General features: G+C 40.2%; 1 protein-coding gene across 1 annotated transcript in view; it reads left to right on the top strand.

Moving 5' to 3' along the window:
• The window catches only part of b3gat2 (beta-1,3-glucuronyltransferase 2 (glucuronosyltransferase S)), a 60,272-nt gene that overhangs the window by 23,049 nt on the left and 13,110 nt on the right, over window positions 1-24,113 (top strand). Inside the window, exon 2 of the mRNA XM_056395344.1 lies at window positions 7,512-7,656. Within this exon, the coding sequence (XP_056251319.1) occupies window positions 7,512-7,656 (145 nt within the window). The remainder of the gene's footprint in view (window positions 1-7,511; window positions 7,657-24,113) is intronic.

The raw sequence follows: 24,113 nt of genomic DNA on the forward strand, positions 1-24,113 counted from the left end.
TGAAAATAATTTATTTCAAACCACCAAATCCAGTTTTTGAATCGATTATAAGCAAAAACAACAATGTAAAAGCAGAATCCTCATTTGTTTTATAACTGCAAGCTACATTAATCAAATTTTATATCGATCAAATGATAACTATCGTCCAACTGTGCAGTTCCCCTCAGCTCTAAAGAAAAGTTTTAGCTGTCTTTCAGCTCATAGTAAATCTACTGTACACGATCTGTTCATCACCAAACAATGGACAGACAAAGTTAGCACATGGCTGGTGAAGATGGTGCAAGACCCAGACATTGGAGTTGGTGGAGTCCATAGTTTGTACATAAAGATGGACGTGCCACCATGACTTCACTCACAGGTATCTGAAGAGCGGTTTTGAAGCTCAAAGGTGAGCTGCTCCACCATCGCCATCTTGGCAGTGCTTGACTCCACCGAACTCCCAGCAAATCCAGAGGTGGGGCGTGTGTATAGCTGAGACTTTGATGCATGCCCATTTATGGCAAGAATATGCTCCCCCACCTTTTGCTCAAAGCAGCCACACCCTCAATTATACATAACATTAAGCCTTAATAAAATGTAAACAAGTGAGTTATATAAACAGTTGTCATGAAGGAGGTGTAGAGCTATAGAGACCAAAACAGTTTTTTGTACCAGGCTGTAAACTTGTTTATTTCTGCTGTAAAGTTGGACATTTTAACATGGGAGTCTATGGGGATTGACTCACTGTTGGAGCCATTAGAGGAACTACAATTTTTGGCACTTTTGGGCACACAAGTCACCAGGAATATGCTAGATGTGTAAATAGGCTGTTTGCTAACATATTAGCCATATTAGCTTTACAAGGTCGTATGTCAAATGTGTATGATTGGTCGCTTTCTTGCAGCTGATCAGAGCAGCTTTTATTAGTTGTTTCATGACACGCAGAAGTTTTGAGCAGCAGCGAGTCTTTACATCATCTCATCATTAACTAGAGCTCTCTGACTGGTCCAACACAGTTTCTGACTGAGCTCAGTTGAATCACAGTGGGTGTCAATGTAGCCTTTTCTGACAGAACATTTATACTGAACAAATCTGCAACATGTAATGACTGAACAACTTACTAAACCAAGAATAAAGCTTCTGAATGTTTATGACATTTGTCATTAATTGTTATCTGGTGGATAATGTCAAATTCAGAGCAAAGTTAATGGATAAGAGAACATAAACATGTCATGTTTCATTATCAGGCACAAGCAGTAAACCTAACACATTACGACCAAACAGCTGTAATGTGTTAGGATTACATTATACTGTTAATTGATTTTGACCAAACATTATTTTTTTACTTTGAAATTTGCTTTCCTTATTGTATGTGACATGATCTACTATAAAGATTCATGAGAATGTTTTTGGTGATAAAAAACAAATCCTCTGGACTTTATGGAGCTTTATGGAGGTTTTCTTATAGAGATGAGGCAATAATTTCATTGGGGAAACACAACCTTCCTAGAGGATAGAAACAAAAAATCATGTATTTTCTTCATTGCAGAGGAAAATATAGATTTTGACTTGGATAATACTTCAGAAAACTGCAAGATGCTTGTAACAAACAATGATGATGCACTTTGACAGCCCTTAAAAATTAGCCTACTTCGATTTAATGTGTGAAAAAACCTCTGTGAACTCTGAACACAGAAATGCTAAAGACAGCAAAGACACATATTTTTAACTGGTGTATTCATGTAAGAAATTCAACATTTTGCACTTAAATTAGCTAAAAAATATTCCAGTCTTCAAAGTGATAAAGGTTGGGCCCCTTTAAGTCCAGCCAGAGTTTCTGAATATGTTTGCATATCCATAGACTCTGTTTCTATTCTAACTCGCTCTAATAACGTGTCAAATTGTACTGAGCTTTGAGGCGCAGCATTCAAACCTGGAGATCATTAGCAGTCAAACTAGGACTTAACCACTAAGCCAAAATAACGATCGTACTCCAGGAATGATCTGGGAACGGCCAGCGGGCAGAGTTTCTTTCTTCCTCTCTCCTTCCTTTCCTTTTCATTTGTGTTTTTACAAAGCAGAGGAGCCCGGGTCTTTGAAAAATGACCCGAGAGAGAAAGGCAGACAGCTGCAAAAGAGGAACGAGGGGGAAGGGTTTTAGCGTCACACGGACAAACTCAAGGGGCCGTGGTATTAACAGGGAAAGGGCTTCAAAGCACCTGGCGTCGTTCAGGGACTCGGACGGGAAAGAGGTGGAAGAGATGAAATGAAAGGGAAGAAAGAGGTGGAGGAGAAGGGGAAGATGCTCGCCGTTCTTCTCAGGTGGAAGTGAGGTCAGACACTATCTAAATGTTAATGTTATCCTCCTCCCTTCATTATGTTAAATCTAAAGATAAAGTCACTGCACGCCATCTTAATTTATGGGGGGATGAATCACTTACAGTTATTATTTCTGACAGTTTGATATAAATAAAAGTCAATTTCCCCTTCTATCTCTCATTGCTGTAACACAACAGGGATTCAGCCTGTTTCCAGCTTTTACCTTTGCTGGTCAGAACGCCTCTGTTCTCAGGTGCACAGGTAGAGATGCGTTTTATATTTACAGTTTGTCTGGAAGAGGAAGTGGACCGTCAGCATGAGCAGTAAGCGGGTAGCATAAAGGAATCATTAACATTTTGAGAAACACATTCTTGCACTTTCTGTCAGGGTTAGTGAGATGAAAAGATTAACAACATGTGTCATTATGTGAACTATGGAGCTGGAGCTAAGCTGTAGTTAGCCTGAGGGTGGGAGCTAACTACATTTTAGTCCTGCCAATATTTCTACAGTTAATTAACAGAAATGTTGGGCAGATGGATAAATTCTTGTTTGCCAAAATGTAGACATAAAGTTTACCATTATAGTCTGTGTACAGGTCAAACATACAGATTGCATCATGTTGATTGTAGAGTTTTAGAAATCTTGGAGGGTGCATTTTTGGCTGGACCACAACAGTGGAGCCAGCTCTATAATTGCGTGTGTTGCTGACTGAGTGAGTGATCATAGTTCCACCAGTGTTCAGTTTCCCTATTGGCTGTTGTTCTTTCAAAATGAATTGCCACAAACAGTTTCCATCAGTGGGGCATTTACAGCCTGCAGTGTTGCCACCATAGCACATTTTAAGCAAAGTGAACTGAGGCCACCTCTCAAAGAGGTCTCAGTTTAGTTTGCTGAGACCACTTCTCAAGGTGCGCTTCAAGTCTGTCCGCTCAACCTGTGAACACAAAGCACTCCAGGTTTGCTTTGCTATTGTATTTTAGTCCTGCTGTAGACTGATCACATGCTGTTGCACATATAGTTGTAGCCATGGCCTCCTGTAGAACACAAATAGCCTACAAAGAAGTCTGGCCATGTATTAGGTTTTGACCTGGTCTTGTTTGTTCTCTTTGGAGAAAGTCAAGCTAGCTGTTTCCCCCTGCCTCTAGTCTAGGCTAATTTAGGCTAACCAATTCCTGACTCCAACTCTGTACTTAAAGCAAAGACATGAGAGCGGTATCAATTTTAATTAAGGTTAAAAAAAAAAGAAGAAAAAAAAGCATTTCCCTGTAGAGTTGAGTTGACCTGGCTTAACTCCTATACATTAATTTGAAGAGGAAAAACTTCCACAAGATTTGGATGTAAAAAGGAAATAACAGTTTTATTAGTTATAGAGTATTGTATCTTCTTACAAGAGTATTTGAAGTTAACTTCTCCTAATCCACATACTGTACTACAGTAAGAAACCCAGCTCTGTCATTACCTGTTCCTCAACTGACCCTAAAAAAAGAAATAAACTATTTCTCTTAAAGGGACAGTAACCTATGTCACTGTTCTAAAGAAAGTTTACATTGTTGCCTTCACAGAATATTATTCTTACAATAACATGAATTAAATCAAATTACTATTTATCTACTTATTCAATGGAATAACTTATTTAACTTAATTTGCATAAAGTATTAAACAAATACTGACTACACGTCTTCATTGAACTAAAACATATAGAAACGTATCTTGGCTCCCACATGCCAAAAATGTTATACTATTAATATTTCTACACTATCATTGTTTCAATTTGAATATTAATGTTTTTCATGCAAACATTGTTTGTAACAAAAGTAAAACAAGACAGATTTCTGCAACTTACTAAAGTTTTTTTTTTTGTGAAAATATTTTAATGGTGCAACCTGATTTAGTAAATCACTAGTTTGAGACCAGCAGGATCTCAGGAAGGACTTTATATTCAATCTTTGAATATCTGGTGCAACACTGCTCCAGCTCCATATTAATACAACGACATGAGATTGATATTGTTCCTGTCATGTCACTCTCAGGAAGGACACAGAGCACAAATTCAAGAGACACATTTGTCACTTGCCCTTTGTAAACCTGTCACAAGCCCTGAAGGCAGAATGTGTCAATTTTGTTTTTAATAAAGCAGGTTCAATGAAAATCAGCTTCCGTTTAACATGACTGCATGTTCTCTGCCAATTCAGAAAAAAGGCAGTAGAAATAAGCAGAGTCACAGTTCTTCTGTGGATTCAGTCTCACTTTCTTCATGTCATCCCAGAATGATTCAATGATGTGGAGATCAGGGCTCTGTGGGGGCCATATTGTCTGTTGCAGGACTCCTTGTTGTTCTTGTTGTTAAAGATCTAGTTCTTTATGGCTAGTTGTAATGTTTGGAGTCGTTGTCATTCTGTTTGGGACCAATCAGAAGCCTCCCTGATGGTATAGCATGACGGATAAAAATCAAAACGTTTAAAGTGTTTTAAATGTTTGCACATTACTTCATGTCTCTCTATAACACCTGGATTTAGCGCTGCTGGTGATTGATGTTCAACCTCCAGGCGTACCTTTTGGCTGCCATGTTCAAATATCTTGGGCAACACTAGCTGTAAGAAGCTAACTATATCTCTAAAAGTGGGACTTAGCTGTATAGATAGAAGTAAATAAATAAGTTTATTGTCTTCAATAAATTTGATAAGATAGATGGATCATTTTAATTTAGATAATTTCACTTAAACTAAGTGTTGTTCAGTGAGTATGAGAGTGAGAGTATTACAGCTAGACCTTGAACCAAACATATTGACATGCTACACATCGTTAGCTGAGATAGATTCTCCACAGATCAACTGTTCAGTTTATTTCACAGAAACCATGAGTACAAAAGCTGAATAAATTCATATTTACAGGTAAAGCAGCAAAACAGCAAAATGGTGGCAACTCTCTACCTTTGAAGCCCACTTGTCTGTTTATTCCTCAATTATTTATATTCCTTTAGTCCACAAGGGTCCACAGATCAAAGGAGTTTTTCATTAAAGTATTTCAAGTAGTGAATATTGTCATATGAAGTCCATTGCAGACTTTCCTATCACTTTGCCATCTGAAGTCTCTGATCTGCTAGCTTAAGCCTCTGGCCAGAAAAAGGTAAACCTTGTGAGATAACCCTGGTCTTGAGCCTTCAGGAAAGCCTATGGCAATGATTTTTGGTCTAAGCCACTATAAATCAAAATGTGATTGGTTAATTCACCTGCCACTTTCTAAACAAACACATGCGGCTATGGGGACTTCAGGCCTTCTGTACTGGTTATGATGTTATTTTGATTGATTGATTGGATAACTCTGTTTTCATGGTTTTAGGACAGTAACCTTTTCATTTCTGAAGTAAACTTGATACAAAATGTAACTAAAACTAGAATTGGAAGAAGAGAGTAATTATTAAATGAAATGAATGAAATTTTAAATACTGTTTGTCCTTCTCTCAGAGAACCTGTGGTGTTCTCCCACTGATGTTGTCTCATGCAGGGTTTTTTAGAGATATGACGTTTTGGTCATGGACCTCATACTTCAAATTCACAACAGGGAAACCATGGTACTGATGTATAACTGTGTCAGGTGTTTGCAATTCAGCATGTGTGTTTTGAGATTGGTTGTTATGGCCTGTAGCGAAAGCACAGGAGGCAAGATGTGCTACCAACAGTGTGAGCGATATCTACCTTTTTTTTCAGACGTACCTAGCCTACTTATAGTCACCATAACTGCTCGAGGCTATAGTGCTGCAGTAATAACTTGCAGCTTGCAGTGTGTTAATTTCCACAGCATTTTACGTTTGCTTGTGTTATGGAGTTTGGACAAGGCTCAACACGCATTTTGCTTGAGGCAGACATCATTTAATTAAGCTGTCAATGGCAGATTGTGAGTTCTCCCCATCACAATACATCAACATTAACCTTTCCTACACCTGAGTGAACCTAACACACCACTCACTGGGTTGTCATTAGTTTTGCTTACATTAATCAAGTAAGAGAAACGTGTCAAAAATTCTTATTGGATTTCTATATATACTATTCTTCTATCAGTCATGCACTATTCTTTGCACCCAACCAGGTCTCCCACATTTTTGGTTATATACACGTGGCTTTAAAAGCTAGAACTCAGTGTGATGTCTAGGCGCAGTAATGCAGTGCTGCTTACTGATTTGGTTTTGTTCTGTTGTTTTGTCATGAGCGACTGGCTGGAGGCTGTTTGGTTGAGCGATGAGGAGCAGTGTCTGAGTGAATGGGCTTCAGGGTGGCCGGCGTTGGAAAATAGACTCACACATACACACACACACACACACACACACACACACACACACATAGGCATCCACACACAATGTCAAGATACAGATGTCTCATACTGCAACACAAAAACTCAGCTTTTCTCACACAGTCCATTCTCTCTCTCTCTCTCTCTCTCTCTCTCTCTCCCCCTCTCTCTCTCTCTGTCTTTTATCTTGCTCTCTCGCTGTCTTATTTCCCGTTGCACTGCTTCTGGCTATGTGCAAATTCATTCACTGTGAAAATGGAAGGCAGCATCGCGCTGCACAGTTTCATTTAGTGCTGTATTCAGTTAGCCACAGACTCTCTGCATGCTACTCTCACCCACACTTCAGGTGAAATTAGAGATTTCAGGTGAAATGAGAGATCCTCTAAATCACACATGCAAACTGACACACAAGTCATTTATTTGAGAATCAGTGTCACAAGCCTGGTCACTGACTTTCTGGGGTGTTCACCTTTACTGCGCGCCCTCTCAGGGTGGATGTCTCCTCGCAGGCTCAGACATCACATCTGGTTGGCTTGGCATCCTCATTGACAGGAGAATTGAATGTGGCGCAGCGAGCAGTGTGGCCTTAGATTGCTGTCATTACTACACCAACACACACAGAGGACGATGTGGGAGCAGCTCTGACTCCTGCTGTTTTAAAATAACACAACTGTCAAATGGCTTTTGTCAGGTTTCAGTTCATCACACAGGAGACTGTTCAAAATTCCCCACTGCTGGATGTTTACACCAAAAACAAGCAAATTCATTTCTCTAACATGTCTTAGCTTTTTATTTAATGTGGCTGTTTCATGTGCATCAATCCGCCATCTTTAAGTTTGAAACTTGTACTGTAAATCAGCTCTGGTGGTTGCAGTTTCGTATGTCATATCTGAACCACATTTTTTCTCTCCTTCTTTTATTTGCAGATGCGCAGCACTCGAGGTGTGTCAGTTTGGCCTGTGGGATTCGTGGGTGGCCGGTCGTACGAGCGCCCCTTGGTGTCTGGGGGTAAAGTTGTGGGCTGGTACACCGGCTGGAGACCGGACAGACCCTTCGCCACTGACATGGCAGGTAAGGAGCAGTTCACAGATTTACTAAAGTAGAGAGGTTACTGGGACACAAATCAAAACAAGGATGGCATTACAAACATAGCTGATGCTTTATGTTCTGATTGAGCTCATTCATGCTCCGCAGAGGATGGACCACTCCATGTACCACCACACCCATGACAAACTATCAGTTTTACATGATTATTCATAGTCTAATACGCAGATCTCCATGAAAATTAATTAGATTCTTGCTCCGATTTGGATGAAATCCCTTTGAACTAGGATCTGATGAAAAACTGTTGCCTCATGGGAAATGTAGGATCCATCTCTTGCCTAAAGGTCTTAATATCTCAGTGACCATTCTGCTCTATGGATCCTGAACCACATTTTGTATCACTGTTAAAATAAGCTGAAAACGACATAACTTTGCTTGATCAAATCTTGAATCAAGCACAATCAGATATTTGAGTTGTATTGGAAGAAACTGAAATTACAGACTTTTCACTGTTCAGGATATGGGGGTGAAAGTAAAATTTTGGTTCCTCTTTTTATTATTAGCTGTTGTGGGAACATTTAATGATTTTTTTTCTTTTGATCAGTTCATTGATTACACAACAGTTAAAGTAAACCAGACTGTTGTGGCCTGCTGGCGTTCATCAGAGCGGAGAACAAACAGAAAACTATAAGCAGAGCTCTTTCTTTCTATGACTTCACCTGCAGAGATCAGGCAGCTTCTGTTTTTTCATGGATTAATTTGCCATAAAATGAGATCTGATCTTTCCAATTTAATGTTCTGACTGTTACTCCTCCACGCAGGAGCTCCTGTGCTACTTTGCTCGATTGTTTATTCCTGAGATAAATCACAAGGCAGGACTGCAGGGTCTTGTTGAATAAAACCACTCTGAGAAGCGACAGACTGGATGGAAACGGAACAGGAACCCAGAGGAGTGGAAAGTCTATGGCATCAGGATATTCACCAGTTTAAAGTGAAGAGTACATATAACATATAATACTATAACATAGAACGGTGACTTTATCTGTATTACGTTGATTAGACACTGTATCATCTTTTAAATAATTTCTAAAATCTCCTTTATTAGTGGTTTTAACCCTCTGTGTTGATTTCACTTTCTTTCAAAAATAACCAGAGGGTTTGTGTCACAGTGTTACAGCTCAGATTTACAAGGGTTTCAGTTTATCTACTTTCAAAATCTCTGGAATCCCAAATTCTTCTGTAGTGTGTGACTGGAGCATTTGTCCAAATCAAGACTCGTTGTTACACCTGCTTATTTTTTGCAGCCTTTCCTCAAATTCACTTGGAAAGCACATTATGCGTCTTATCACTAATGTAATTCCATTCCACGTCTCATGCACGTTTTGTTTTGGCAATGTAAATGGAAACATCAGATGCTAAAAACGTAAACATGTTAGTTAATGGTCGATATTTTACATTTTTCCAGTGTTTTATTTGAAGTGTTGATCCATAATTAAGTAATATCACAGGAGAGGGAGTGATGTCCTGAATATTAGTACAACTTGTCTTCGGTACTCGGCCTGTGGCCTCGTACCTGTGACCGAATCACAGCCATGACCTCGAGTGTTTTCCGAGCGCCATATTATTTAAATAAGCAACAACAGATTATGATTTGTTTGTTTATTTTATCATTTATTTGGTTAACCCAAAACAAAGAGTTCCACAACTGCACTGGTACTGGACTGTTGCTAAGTAAGACATGAACATTTTCCTGACCTGCACAGTGCACACTAGTTTGCTACTCTGTGTACACGTTACCTCAGGTGTGTGCAGAAGTATCCAGGCGTCTTCCCTTCATCCTCCTCTGATGACCACACATCATTTAATTCAAATGTTATTTCTGGAAATATTTTTATCTTTGCAAAGTTTGTTACAATCTAAGATAGAGAGCGACCGTCAATGTAACGCTAATGAATGGTTAATAGAACACCTGTGAAGCGGAGGTTACGTGTGGTTAAAAGTCCCGGTGCTGTTGTACTTTATATCAGCACTCAGCACTCATCCAATCAAATTACTTGGTCGGAACTAACTGTTGTATAAGAAGATACATTTGTGGTTTTAAGAACCAAAACCAGATCCAGATGCTGCATGTGGACACAGGAAACAATTTAATCTAAATGACAGATTAGTTGAGAAGCAGCAATAAGATCCATATTCCATAATATGTCAGAGATACAGACACTCTGTTGAGACGGTCCTCAGCAGAAAGATGGCAGTACTGGTTTTTGTGACAGACACATAAAATGCACCTCTTGTTACAGTGAAAATAATTACTACCCACTCAAGCAGAAAGCAGAAGTATTTTGAAGTTGTCATAGGGCCTAGAGAGTGTCCGACGTTGACAGTGGGGACTGCTAGTTGCATCCTGTCTTCTTCCACCTGCTAACACTGGCTTCTTGCCATTAAACTTAAGCAAGTCTTAAAGGAGCAGTTCAACACTTTAAGAAAGAACTAAAGAACCAAAGATCGATTGTTTTTTCATGTTGGTAGGATAAGAATGGAACTGGAGTCAGGACAAGGTTAGCTTAGCTTAGCATACATACTGGAAGCAGGGGGAACGAGCTGGCCTAGCTCTTTCCAAAGTGAAAAAATACACTTGTTTATATGTCTAAAGCTCAATAATTCAATAATAGTTCATCTCATTTGTTTCATTTGTGGTGGAGTTTATGTGCTGGAACTAGTTGTACAGACTAGGGAACAAAAGCCAGATGCAGTACTGGGCAGGTGGATGAGCAGCTAAAGAAATAGTAGCAGCACCACGCTTTAAAGGCACAAACGGTCACTTTTACAGTACTGCTTTGATACGGGTTTAAGCTAAGCTAATCACCTCCCTCAATCTCGAATCATTAGTCAACATTCGAGCGAAGGACATTGAGGTGGTGCACACTTATAATTACCTAGGTGTGCACCTGGACAGTAAACTGGACTGGTCCCTGAACACGGATGCCATTTACCTGAAGGGGCAGAGCCGCATCTTTTTCCTCAGGAGGCTCAGGTCCTTTGACGTCTGCAGTGAAACGCTGCACATGTTTTATCAGTCAGTGGTGGCCAGTGTACTCTTTATGCTGCAGTCTGCTGGGGCAGCATCATGTCCGACATGAACACAAAGAGACTGGACAAGCTGGTCAAAGAGGCTGGGTCTGTGCTTGGCACTCAGGACTGTTGTGGAGTATGCATGCAATGTAAGATGGAGGCCATCTTGGACAATACCAACCATCATCTCCACAACATTCTGGCAGGACAGAAAAGCAGCTACAGCTGCAGCAAACGTCTCATCTCACTGCGCTGCAGAACAGAGAGGTTCAGGAGATCCTTTGTTCTCACTGCCATCAGGCTGTAGAACACCTCAGCCACAGGAAGTGGATCATGGGCTAATTTACCTATTATTGTTTATTATTTATTATTAACTATTATTAGTATTATTATTACTGATGAGCTACTGGACACAATAAAGTATCTATCTAAGAAATCAGAAATTAATTTTCAAACTACCACAACACTTGAACACAACAAACTAGAGGCTTTCTAAAAGGCTTTTTAAAAGAAATGAGTGTATGTCCCTGAATGCTGAACTTTTCTCGGCGGCGGAGCAGAAAGAAAGGTCTATTGTATTTTAGGAGACACTGACAAACAAGCAAACGTCACCCTGATGACTGGAGCACTGAATCAGACAAAGCTCTAACGGGCTATCTCAGACAAAAGTGACAAACGACCTGTTTTTGTCATTTAGTTTGTTGTCTCCATTGATTGCATCACTTTGTTAATGGAAACACACACTGACTTTCTTTTGCCGACTTTCTTAAAATTCAAACGGAGAACCTGTCCTCTCCTACTGGGCATGAAGGAAACAAAACTGCATGGAGGGACAGTCTGCCGTAACTGATTGAGTTAATGAGTTTTAGATGAAAACAGTACATCTAGGTTTGTCTTGTAGTCATTATCATCTTAATGGCAAGTAAAGACTCAGCAAACATCTCCATAAATCTAGTTACATCTTCATATCTCCTGTGTAAAACTCCAATCAGCACTTAACTTCCCTCTGACCTCTGAGAAAATAATTCATCACACTGACCAAATAATAACAGCCTGTCAGTCACCGCTCATTACACACACCCACACACACACACACACACACACACACACACACACACACACACACACACACACACACACACACACACTCACACGCATACTGTGTTTAGAATCTGCAGGAGTTAAATAATATTAAATGTACAGGTGTTACCTTAGCAGAGGATCGCCTGCTTATATCATCCCAAACACATATGTGGACACAGCTGAGGGCACTGCAGCAGAGCACACACACACTCACACGCTCTCTCACACACACACAAGCACACACACACACACACACACACACACACACACACACACACACACACACACACACACACACACACACACACACACACACACACACACACACACACACAGGTCTGCCCTCGGGATTAGTGTTAATTAAACCACAATTACAAGAGCGAGCTTCTCTGTCTCTCTCCTCCACCTTTCTCCTGTTCTACCACAGCCAGGATCACCCCCCCACCACCACCACCACCACCACCCCCACCACCCCCCACCCTCACCGCATCTTGTTCCACCTAATCTCTCTCACACACACACGCACACACACACACACACACACACACACACACACACACACACACACACACACACTGTAATTATCAGCCTTACTTTTACACTGCTCAATATAATTACACTGTCAATTCGCAACTCTAAGATTTACAGCAGTGGCTGTTTTACGAAGCATTTTTAAAAAATTTTTTTTTTTTGCTTTATATTCTTCAGGAACAACAATGGCTGCACCGAGCGAACGCCCCAAACTTTATTCATTCTTAAATTATTATTCATAGGATTTACAATAGTGTGTCTGCAGAGCTGCTGAGTGAGTGCTAGTGCGTGTCCTAATAGTATTGTGTTATACAGCGTTGTATTGTTAGCAGACCACTAAAGCCTCCCATCTACTGCTCTGTCTCATTTAGCCAGACACAAAGGAGCCTGGACAATGATTGTGTGGAGTACTATTCACCTTAGTGTGTGCGTGTTTGTAATTATGCACATTTGCACACACACACACACACACACACACACACACACACACACACCTGCCAGCACTTGTACTGATATTGAGAAGACAAGACACATGTTTCAGGACACAGACACACACACACACACACACACACACACACACACACGCACCATTACAGGGCAACTGAGTGTATGTGCACACATAGCAAACACAAAAAACACAAGGTGCTTGCACTCGCAGACCCACCAACACTGATGGGTTGTATGGTCGTTGAAGTGGTACTTGTGCCTTGGGAGTGTTCCCTGAGATGGGGACACGAAAGTGTTTAACCTCCAGCAACCCGAGTGTTTACACCCGGCTCCTGAGATGGTGAGATGAGAGGAGCAGAGAGGGAGGATAGAGGCAGTGTGCAGGAGTGGTTAAAGACAAAGCTGAGAGCATTTCCTCCTGCACTGGAATATTGTTATGAGAGCTGAGCTGCACAGAAGCAGCTAAATAAAAAAATGGGTAATATTTGTGGGGGAAATGTAAATTTAACAGCGAGAGGCTGAATGTTGCAGATCACAGATTCTGTCGGGTTTTGGCTCTGCTCATGTGATGATCTGGAGCAAATTTTTAGCAAGGTTGACATAGATTGTCCTTGAGTCCCCCCCATCCCCACCCCACCCCACCCCACCCCCTAAGGCGGATGTACAACATCTGATGGGCATGTAACAGTGAAGATGTAGAGATCAGGATTGGTGTATGCAGATACAGCAAAAAATGTTCATATAGATGTAACAGATATATTTGTGTGATGTGAAGGAGAAAAAGAACCACTGGTCCGTTTTAGGGTTTATCTGTAATAAACATTACAAACCTCTTCTCGTCTCAAGCTAGACGGCAAATTTTTTAGTTAATTATGAATTTTGGTCGTGGTAAACACAGCAAACATTTAAAACTAAATGAATCCTTCTTTATTTCTAAACCTTCAAACACAGACTTCAGATCAGACTCTGGTGAAGAATCTTCTGCCTCATCTTTATCTAATGTCGACACTGACAGGTTCAAACGTAACAGTGGAGGAGTTGGCTGTGATTGGTTTTTCTCCTGTGAGGAACACAGAGTATGGTCCGTCACATTTTTCAAAATAAAAGAAAATTCATTCCACTGACTAAAAGCTCTGCTTCAAAGTAAGAGTACATCATAGAAATCTAATGGAGTCAAAAGTCATAATTTTCCAAAAAAGTAAAGTACAGTATAGTACTCAAGTAAATGTACTTTGTTACTGTCCAACCCTGTATATCATATTTATTCTTATTACATTTGTTCCAGAGCTTGAATTCACATGGTTTGGTCTTAGTCAACAGATCACCCAGTTTTCATGGAGAAGGTTCAGAACCACCACACTGATAACAGAAGGTGGTACAGTAAATCATAAAAAGTCATTTCTTTCCAACTCCTGCTTCCAAGTTCAAGAATGAACCTTAACACTCACCAAGGAGAAGATCCAGTCAGCTGAAAGACAAAGAGGGAGTGTTAAGGTTTAATGTGGATAAAGCAGGAATGTCAGTAAATTCGAGTGGTTCTTACAATATTTGTTGTCCACAGCTGCTTTACACCGTATGAAAATCTTTTCCTTCGGTTCGTTAAATCCCTGCAGCATCTGAAGGCAGCAGGACACATGTTGATAAATCTGCCGCCTCAGATTTTAAAGCGTGGCGCCATTACACACGGCTGTCCACTGTGTTTGCCCTGACTGCAAATGACGCCGAAATAACCACACACACCACAACTTGGCATTCTGCCTGTTTGTGAGGTAGATGTTGGAATACAGTGGTTCATCAGTCCCATGAGTCACTTCCCCCTTTCTCTTCTTTTTTTAGCAAATGTGGCACAATTTATGAGGTGAGATACAGTAGGATAAAAATGAAACAGCGTCAGTCTGATGCGTTCACGTCGACAGCTTCATCAACATTTTTTAATTGTCTGTCATCAGATTTCAGGTAAACACTCAGAGAAACCAAATCCTGCAAGGTTGGATGGTGGGTCCAGGTGGGCGGGGCTTGAGGCATGGCTGAGAGCAGTGACTGCTTTGTTGTGACATCACAAAGTTTTGACGGCTGGTTTTAAGGCTCAGTTTCTGACAGGCTGTGTGCATTTCTCTGTGGACTGAGCGCTTCGATACTTTCACAGTATTAATATAGAACCTAAACCTGATCTATAATCAAACAACATGATGGCTTTTCCATGAGATATGTTAGTGAATGGGTGAATGTGGTACGTATTTCAAAGCTTTGAGTGGTCGATAAGACTAGCGCATATAAGTGCAGACCAATTACTGTTCCATTTGTATGTTCTCTTTCCTGCTGCAATCCAAATGTTACTATTTTTGGATTTAGCGCCTTCCCATGAGAACTGGTTGTCGGGCATTGAACCAGAAATCACCCAATCATGTTTCAAAAACAACATGTAATTTATCTAGAAATATCAAAAAAAAAGTGCAAACGTTTAATTAAAAAAAGTCAAGTCCATTCAAGTCATCTGTCTCAAGTCTAAATCAAGTCTCAAGCCATGAATACCAGGTTCAAGTTCAGTCTTTTACCAGTGTTGATCAAGCAAGTCTCAAGTCTGATTTAAGTCAAGTCATGTGACTCAAGCCCCCCACATCTGCATCTTGCACTCATGTTGTTGCACGATTAAAACAGGGCTGTCTGTTTTCAGATGAGCAGATGTACGAGTTTCCTGCAGTGGATCTGAGTGGAGTCACTGCTGTGTTATTTGAACTGATGATGGGGGTCATCTAAAGAGTTAATTTACTTTTATGATCTGGCTTATGATTTTAATGTCACAGCATTGTGGGTGCTGATCTGCTTTTGCCCTGGAGCTAAACCCTTTTGTATTTTACATCAGCCTCTGAATTGAAAATGAACCACAGGCAGGAACAGAAACAAAGGACGGAGGCTAAATAAAGGGAGGAAACAAAAATAAAAATCAGCTGCATGCTCGCATGTAAACCTGGTAGACAACAGGGTGATCAGTGTGGTTCCCTCAGGCTCAAAGCTTCAGGTCACAATACAATATGGTAAATCAATAAATCAGGAGCTGCTGTATCACATTTCACTTATTTTTTTAATCCTCTTTTCTCCACCATCTGTCTTCTCTTCATTGTTCTATGTTTGATTGAGACTTTTGACAGATGTAATATAGTTAAACAGTATTGTAATGCAGGGTGTTGCATGGTCATTCAAGTTAAAAAGGTTCATCTCCTGGAGCTCAGAACTTTTATTGATCATTTCCCATGTGCCATGGATCAAAGTGCTGATCAACAGGAAAGTTTCACTGCAGTTCTACTGCATATGTGAAAAAAAACTTGTATAAAGTGGTATGTACAGGTGCAGAGCCTCAACTGATGTCACTTAAGTCAGAGTCGGTCAGGGCTGAAGACAGTCAGAAAGAACCAGAGCTCTGTAGCCTGCTCCTCGTCTCTGCTTGAGACTGGAGACTTGAGGTGTCCATTGTGAATCCAACAATGTTAGAGCGCAACGCCACATTACATCACCATCATTAGGCCGCTAATGCCTCATTTTGACCAAATACTTCCAGTTACTGAGGAGCTATAGGATTTAAACTACTGTAAGTACCTTCTGCAAGTTCCAACCATGTCCAACCAAAAACTTTGTTTTTAACAGCAGTAAAAATAAAGATGTCTCACCATGTGACTGAAGCCGTACACAGGTTGGACCAGTGATGCTTACTCTTCCCCAATTGTTCCTCGGCCATAGAAAAGTGGCTGAATCCAGATGGGCTTGCAGACTGAGCCCTTTGTCATTCTTACAGTGATCTGATCACTTTCAATTCCACTGTGCCAGGGTGCAGGTCTGCTATAGGGAATAAAATGTTCAGTTAGACAGTACTTAAACCTCATGTGTTTCCATGGAGATGAATTGAATTATCTGACACTGTAACTAATTTCAAAGTATTTTTCTGAACGGCTGATAACAATACTGGCAAATTCTGCGTAGGAAATTTTCACATAAGAATTGTGTTCACATTAACCCTCCAACTGAGGCCAGACAAAAACCAGGTCTGGTTTCAGGTCTGTCTTAAAACAATTGTCAGGTACCAAAATGAACAATTAAAACAGGTTTTATTTAGTCTTCCTGTTCTGGCCCCTGTGATCCTTCAAACTGGTCATTAAAAGATGTTTTCTTAATGCGTTTGCAGTGAAAGTGATAAGTGACAAAATCCACAGTTCTCATTTTGTGCATAAATATATTTCAAAATGTATCTAAAGCTAATGTGAGGCTTAAGCACTCTTTATCTTCCAACGTTACTCCCTGTTTTTGTTGCTATCATCTCACTGCAGCTCAGCATAGAAACACATTGAGCAATTTTTATGGTAAAGACAGTGTAACTCAAACTGCTGAAGTCTCATAGAATATTTAGATAAACTTACATTTAGCATAGGTTACTGTGTCAGTGTCCATGTTTGTAGCTGACTGTTGTTTCAGCACAGATGTGACCCTGCCCTTTAAGTGCAGTTAAGACCACACATTTGGATTCAGCCAGTAAGACCCCAGAGCACCAGGAACCACATTTAGGCCTAATCCCAATGTCACCTGGTAAATCACCTGGTAAGTGGTTGAGTGTGAGAGGCTACAGGGGGTCAAAATGGCAAAGAGGGAATGGAATGGGTCAGCACTTTGTCACATCTTGTTACCTTGGCAACACAAAAACATGTTACGTCTGGGTTTGGGACTTTTGATTTTACATTTTTTATTTTCTCCCTTTGCTTCCTGTTTGTAAACAAAATAGTAGTGCTGGATCAGATCTGATGAATGCAGATTTATAATTTATCATCATGTCATCAGAGGACTGATAACTACACAGTTCTGGCTCTGAATAACCACTGAGCTCTGTGTTCACACACACATGTAAACTTCTTTTTCCTTGTAATGTTAACGCTTGAGTTCATTCCTTTCGTTAACCATTCAACTCTACCTTATTCTTTTTGTGAGTGTGTATAAAGGACCAAAAATGTCTGTGAGAGAGCCCTCATAGACTTGATGGCTTTACAGTGGGACAGCCTGAAGACCTCATGGACTTCCTGGGAACACGCCCAAGTCTGTGAGTCCATGAGCGGGGACATTGGGATTGGGCTGTTGACTCTGGTTCCTCCTATCAAACATATGTTCCCAAGTTCCCCAAATTGTTATAGGCCCCTGGAAACAGGCTATAATTATACAATAAGCTCTAATGATTGGTACAGAAAAAAATCAAGGCACAGAGATCAAGTAAAACTTCCACTTTCACTTGTTGTCCACAAAGGGTAACGTAGCATTCAACAGATACATACAGTCATATGGGTCAGCTAGAGCGGGTCTGGGATAAAGTGGGACAAAGTTAGTGCGGAGTCTGGACACTAGCCTCTTGGGCAAACATGGCTGAGGGAAGCTGTGATCTCCATATCACAGAGGCTGGCTACAGGGTGGGAGATGTCTGTCTTGTAATTGCTCTTATATCTGTCTGCTCCACCTGAGCTGCATTTATCTTCATGATTAGCATGATTATCACACACAGAACAGTGATACACCTGATAGTAGTCTTACCTAACCACTGTATAGGTATTATAGCAGGGTCAGTGTGTAGGTTTGTGTAAGTATAAGTGGTAAAAACTTTCTTATGGCCTTTGAGTAAAGGATTTTTTTACCCTAAAATGCCTCTGAAAATTGTTCAATTTAAATATACGTATAAAAGTACAATCTATAAACATTAGTTCTGAAAGCATCTTCAAAATGCCTCTCAGCCTCACGCTTGTGTCTGTATGTATTAGCTAGTGCATGTGACAGTTGTCCTGACCTCAAAATCCAGCAAAGTTAAACCTATAGAAGAGTGATAAGCTGAACCCATGTGCATATCTTCAGCTACTCTGTGTGTGTGTGTGTGTGTGTGTGTGTGTGTGTGTGTGTGTGTGTGTGTGTGTGTGTGTGTGTGTTGTGTGTGTGTGTGTGTGTGTGTGTGTGTTGTGTGTGTGTGTGTGTGTGTGTGTGTGTGTGACCCACGCTGACATTCACATTACTCAGAGGACGGCTGTCTGGAGAGCTGCATCCTAGAAAATGCTGTTCAGGCAAAGAGGGGGGGAGAGGAGGCCAGAATAGTGAATTACTGGGGGTGAATTCCCACACTAATGCACTGATTGCCAAGGCATGCCACCCACTAACAATTTGCATAAATAAATATTCAGTAATTATGGCGAGACCTTGAGCACGGAGCATCACAGCAGTTTCTGAAAATATCCTCCTGTCATGCTGAAAACTGGAAACTTCAGCATCCCTCAGAGAAATAGCTGTTCTGCTTAAAACACAACTACACCTACTGTTTCATTTGAACTGTTTTGATTGGACTTTTAAAGACTATACCAATGTTTTAGCCCATTTACTACAAATTACACACATTTTAAATTACACCATAGGGTTTAACTTTCTCAGTGTGTTTTTCCTAGCTGTTGATTTCAGGTTGTGTATATATTAACTTGCAGAGACTTGAAATGTAATTGAGATAAGAATGCTGAGTCACTTAGATTATTATTTTTTTTTTTTGATCAACTTACATTATGCTTGTGTAAGGTAAAAGCATAGATCTGAGACTTTAGAGTTGGCCAAACAGCAACATTTATAATACAAGTGCTCCCACTTATTTTTCAGGTTTAAAGGAATAGTTATGGAAATTGCACGTCCCATCATATTTACTGAGAGTGAGATGAAGATCAAAACCAATCTCATATCTTTGCGTTAAGTACATTGCTGGAGCCTGAAGGCGATTGGCTATGATTACCATAAAGACTGGAGACGGGGAAACAGTTGGCCTGGCTAGTTTGCGCTCATTTGTTTAGACAATAATGTAAAAATGATCTTTTTCTAGGTGAACAACAGGTGATCCATCCACCAAGTAAGAGAGGACAACATCTAAAACCACAATTGTGGCTTTTACATTAGTGTTTGTGTATGGATTAGACAAAACAAGATAGAGAGTGTATGAGTGAATCTTTAGAGGTGTTTGCAGGTGGATGTTTGAACTTTGGGCGGAGCCAGGCTGGCTGTTTCCCCCTGCTTTCTGTTTGTATGCTATGCTAGGCTAATCACCTCTTGGCTCCACATCCATACTTGACATACAGACACGAGAGCAGTATTGATCTTCTCCTCTAGCTAACAGCAACAAAGCTCATGAATACAAAGCTACATTGCATTTATTGCCTGAGGATATAGGGCCAACCTTATTAACAACAAATATCGCTGACTGACAGAGTGATAAAGTTATCGTCTGTGGTAAAGCCCCACAAGCACGAGATTAGCGGGCCTCTCTATGCCTCTCATTCAATTGGCTGCACGGCATGTGACGTGAATGAGATTCCAACTTTCTGTTTGAGTGTTTACAAGCATTTTCTAAATAGATATAGCTGCAAAGCCGTTGTCTTTATCTTCTGTGTTTGGTGATTTTGTCAGGCTGGTTATAAAATGGTTATAAAATCAGGATTTTAGCAGCAGCTTGGAAGTGACTGCTGGTTAACATGTAGTCTTAATGGGCTGCGTTTTAGTCACTATTTCATTCACAAAACAGAAACAGAAAAACATGTAAATGAGAACAGATTTATTGCCTGTATTGAAATACTGTATATGTGAGAACAAAGAGAAGGAAATAAGCAATAAGATAAAGACCTTCACCTAGGCTTGTTGTTGTATGTTAGCTTATGACACATGAGCTCAGCTGGCCCAGCCATCTCAGCCAAGCCACTGATGTCAGAGTAATACAGAACACGAGCCACTTAACAATGGCTAGACTCTACTTGATCCTTAATCTAGTGAGCAAGGAAATGCAGACAGAATGATGGATCAATTTTAACACCAGTCACTTCTTGTAATAACATCTGGTTTTCTTAGGTTTTATTTTTCACATTGACTGAATGAGTTTTCATATTGTATGGCTCAGAAATATTAATACATTCCACTTTACATACTTTACAAACTTTGTCTCCCAGGTAATTAGCTTCCACTTAAATTCATGTGTATGTAGGTCTCCTCCTCTGTTCCTATTCCTGTGTACTGACTCAGCAGGAAGGCTGAGAGAGTTATTCAGCAGGCAGAGTGAAGGGGAGAAGGTGCTGATGGGATCTCTTTTCAGCCCAGTGGGGGAGTCCTCAAGCTGCAGTGTGTGGTTTTAAAGGGAAATACAGCGGATAAGATGTGTATGTGTACAGCCGCACTGGCAATATACCTCCAGGCAATGTTGGTTAGTCAGTCCACCACTTTGGTTCAGACTGACATATTGGATGAAACTGCCATGAAATGTTATATTTGTGTTTGCCTTGTGATGAATTGTGATGAATTTGTGATAAGTTAAATTTTCATCTAGTGCCATCATCAACTTAAAAGTCAAAATTTCAAACTGGCTGAAGCTTTGGTTTCATTTCCATCCACCTCAGCTGTATTTTGTATTTGGTTCTTATTAGCAACATGCTAACAAGCTAAACTAATATAGCCACCATGTAAAATTTTTCTCCGCTAAAAATGTTAAAATTGTGATTGTGAGAATATGGATGTAGTGCATGTGTGCATGCCTAATCATTCTGAACTTCATGGCGTCTCCATGGCATCACTGTAGCCCCAACATGTGGTTACATTTCTGAGGAGGTGCATGTCAGCGATGGCGCCGTCTGACTCACTGGATGAAGGCTGTGGCTCTAAGCCTGCCATTGGGTGTCTGTTTCAGGCAGCATTCTCCAGCCTTTCCATTTCCCCTACATGTTACCATTTTCAAACTTCCCTTTGTTAAGGGAAACAACAGCAGCCTCCGAGCTAGCAACTGAAAATGATATGAAAATGGCAAGTTACGACCAAGCTCTAGATCACGCAATCACACGCTTGATATGTGTTTGCTGTTTTTTGTGGCGTTTTCTTTGCAGGGAATTTGTCATTTTAATGACAGTTCGCTCACATGCAAGTGTTTCACCGAAATAAGTTTCCTTCTGAGGCTATTTTCCCTGAGCCCTGTTGCCACATCCTTTGCTCAACCAAGACAATTGCAATCGGTTTAAAGAATGTAAACAGAGCGTTTCTCCCCAGTTTCTCCCCTTAACACATAACCATAAATAAATATTAGAGCAGCTCACGCAACTGTCTCAACTCTCAGCTATCTGGTGATATACAAATTATGAGTAGCATCATGAAAAAAACAACTGCTACTTACTAAAAATGTAATACACAGGTCAATCATATTAAGCTGACACCAATTACCAGAATTTGTCAGCTTTAAAAGAAGGTTTGACAATTGTCAATTTATGTTATGTTTTGAAAACAACTCGAGGCAGTCGCAGATCCACACAGTCCTGGATTTCAAGAGCAGCAGTCAATAAAAATGCAAAATGCGGTAATAACAATCACACCAAACACAGAACAAGCTGCAGACTACAGAGACCAGCGCCTCATCATCAGGCAGAGTGACCATTCAGACACAATATATATTCACAAGCTAACCATGGTGCTGCTGTTCTTTACCGGCTGAGTCCTCATCTCCATCAGTGAGCAGGTTTTCCGTCAGTGATGGAGAAGCCAGAGGTGGAGGCAAGATGATGTAAAAGAGACGCATCGTGTGTCACGTCCACACCTCTTGCCTCGGGGTCGCACAACACATCAGATGTGTGAATGACGTGTTCTCCACACACACACACACATGTTGACGGGTAGAAGGTTGAGTACAGTGGTGCTGCTGATGGTTAGCTTCAGCCCGTGCCTTTGATTTGTAGTATAAGTAGTATAAGTATAAGTAATACAAACTCAACACTTTTGATTTTATGTTTTTATTCCAATTTTGTGGAAATAAAAAATCAAAGTTTTTTCTATACTCATAGAGGGTTTATTTATTTTAAGTTTTGTTCACAAATGTGTTTAAATCCATTTTAGTGAGCCACAATAATCCATCCACCTGACAGGTGTGGTATATCAAGATGCTGATTACACAGGATGATTAACGCACAGCTGTGCCTGGGCCTGGCCCCAATAAAAGGCCATTTAAAACTGTGCAGTTTTATTTTGGGGCTACAGATGTGTAAAAAGTCTTAGATCTTTTATCTAAACTCATGAAAAATGAGAACAAAAAAAAAGTGTTGCATTTCTTTTTATGTGTATATATCGCTTAGTTCACCAGGATATCTCCTACTTACATTTCTATGGTATGGAACGTGTCAAACTCATCAAACAACATGAAGCTTACTGGATCTATACTGTCCAAACATTGGCTCCTGAGGGATTTAAATAATGAACTTCTTCTTAACATGTTTCTGTGATTCCTTACACTGAATATCTTCTATATATGTTTCTGTAAACTGTTTTTCTTTGGACCTTACAATATGCCCCTCTTCTAAGATTTATCTCAAGGTGTTATTATCCAGCTCCAGACAGTTCAGATATGTATGAATATGAATATGCTTATTTACCCTCTGGCTCCTTTTCTCATGCAACCTGATTTTATATGTTACATTGATCTTGCATGAATGTTGGGCATTAAATTATTATGATGTGTGTTGTAGAGGGCTGGAGTGTATTTTCAATTGACATGTTTTCCATATGCTATAAGGACCTTGATAGATGTAGCATATATTTGATTATTGAGTAAGCCAAAGTATTATGTTGAGAGATTGTATTTATTTATTTGCTTGTGATGTTTACAAATATATTTATATGGTCTTTTCATAATGTATATTAATACCTACAGGCTAATCTACATGTGTAACCTTTAACATCTGGGAATGGACCTTTGTATGAATATTTCTGAAGTTATTGATGCGCCTGAAGCATTTCTTATTTTTTATCATTATTAACCTATTCAATTAGTCACTATTTGGAGTTTCCAATCTTCTACTCATTACATATATTTGATCATGAACTGTCGGTGAATTGATTTCTGTTTATTGTTATCTTTTATTTCACGTGGGATGAGGGATTGGTTGCCGAGTTCTTTTTTTCCTATAAAAGCTCATTTGTTTCCTTCTACTGTTTTCTTCCTGGTCATGTCCAATCCTTATGAAACTTATGAAACAGTGACAGTTGGCCAATGGTCATGCCTATACTTTTATTTGATTGGTAGCAGAAATACAAAAGTTTACCTTATTACCCAGCAGCCACATCCACGACCCCACCAAGAACTCAGGCAGAGGATTGAGGCAGGTGCCAGCAAGAGTGTAAGTGTTAGAATAAAAAACCTACAGGGTGGCACAATGGCCGAGCGGTTAGGGCGCACACCTCAAGAGCATATTGAGCTGTTAGCAGTTTGCAGTCGCTAGTTTGATTCCCTCCCTGTGGCCAGTATGTCTCAAAATATAACTTCAGTTTATTTACTCATCCTG

The sequence above is a fragment of the Seriola aureovittata genome, chromosome 14 (assembly GCF_021018895.1).
Source record: "Seriola aureovittata isolate HTS-2021-v1 ecotype China chromosome 14, ASM2101889v1, whole genome shotgun sequence".
In the NCBI taxonomy this organism is placed as follows: domain Eukaryota; kingdom Metazoa; phylum Chordata; class Actinopteri; order Carangiformes; family Carangidae; genus Seriola; species Seriola aureovittata.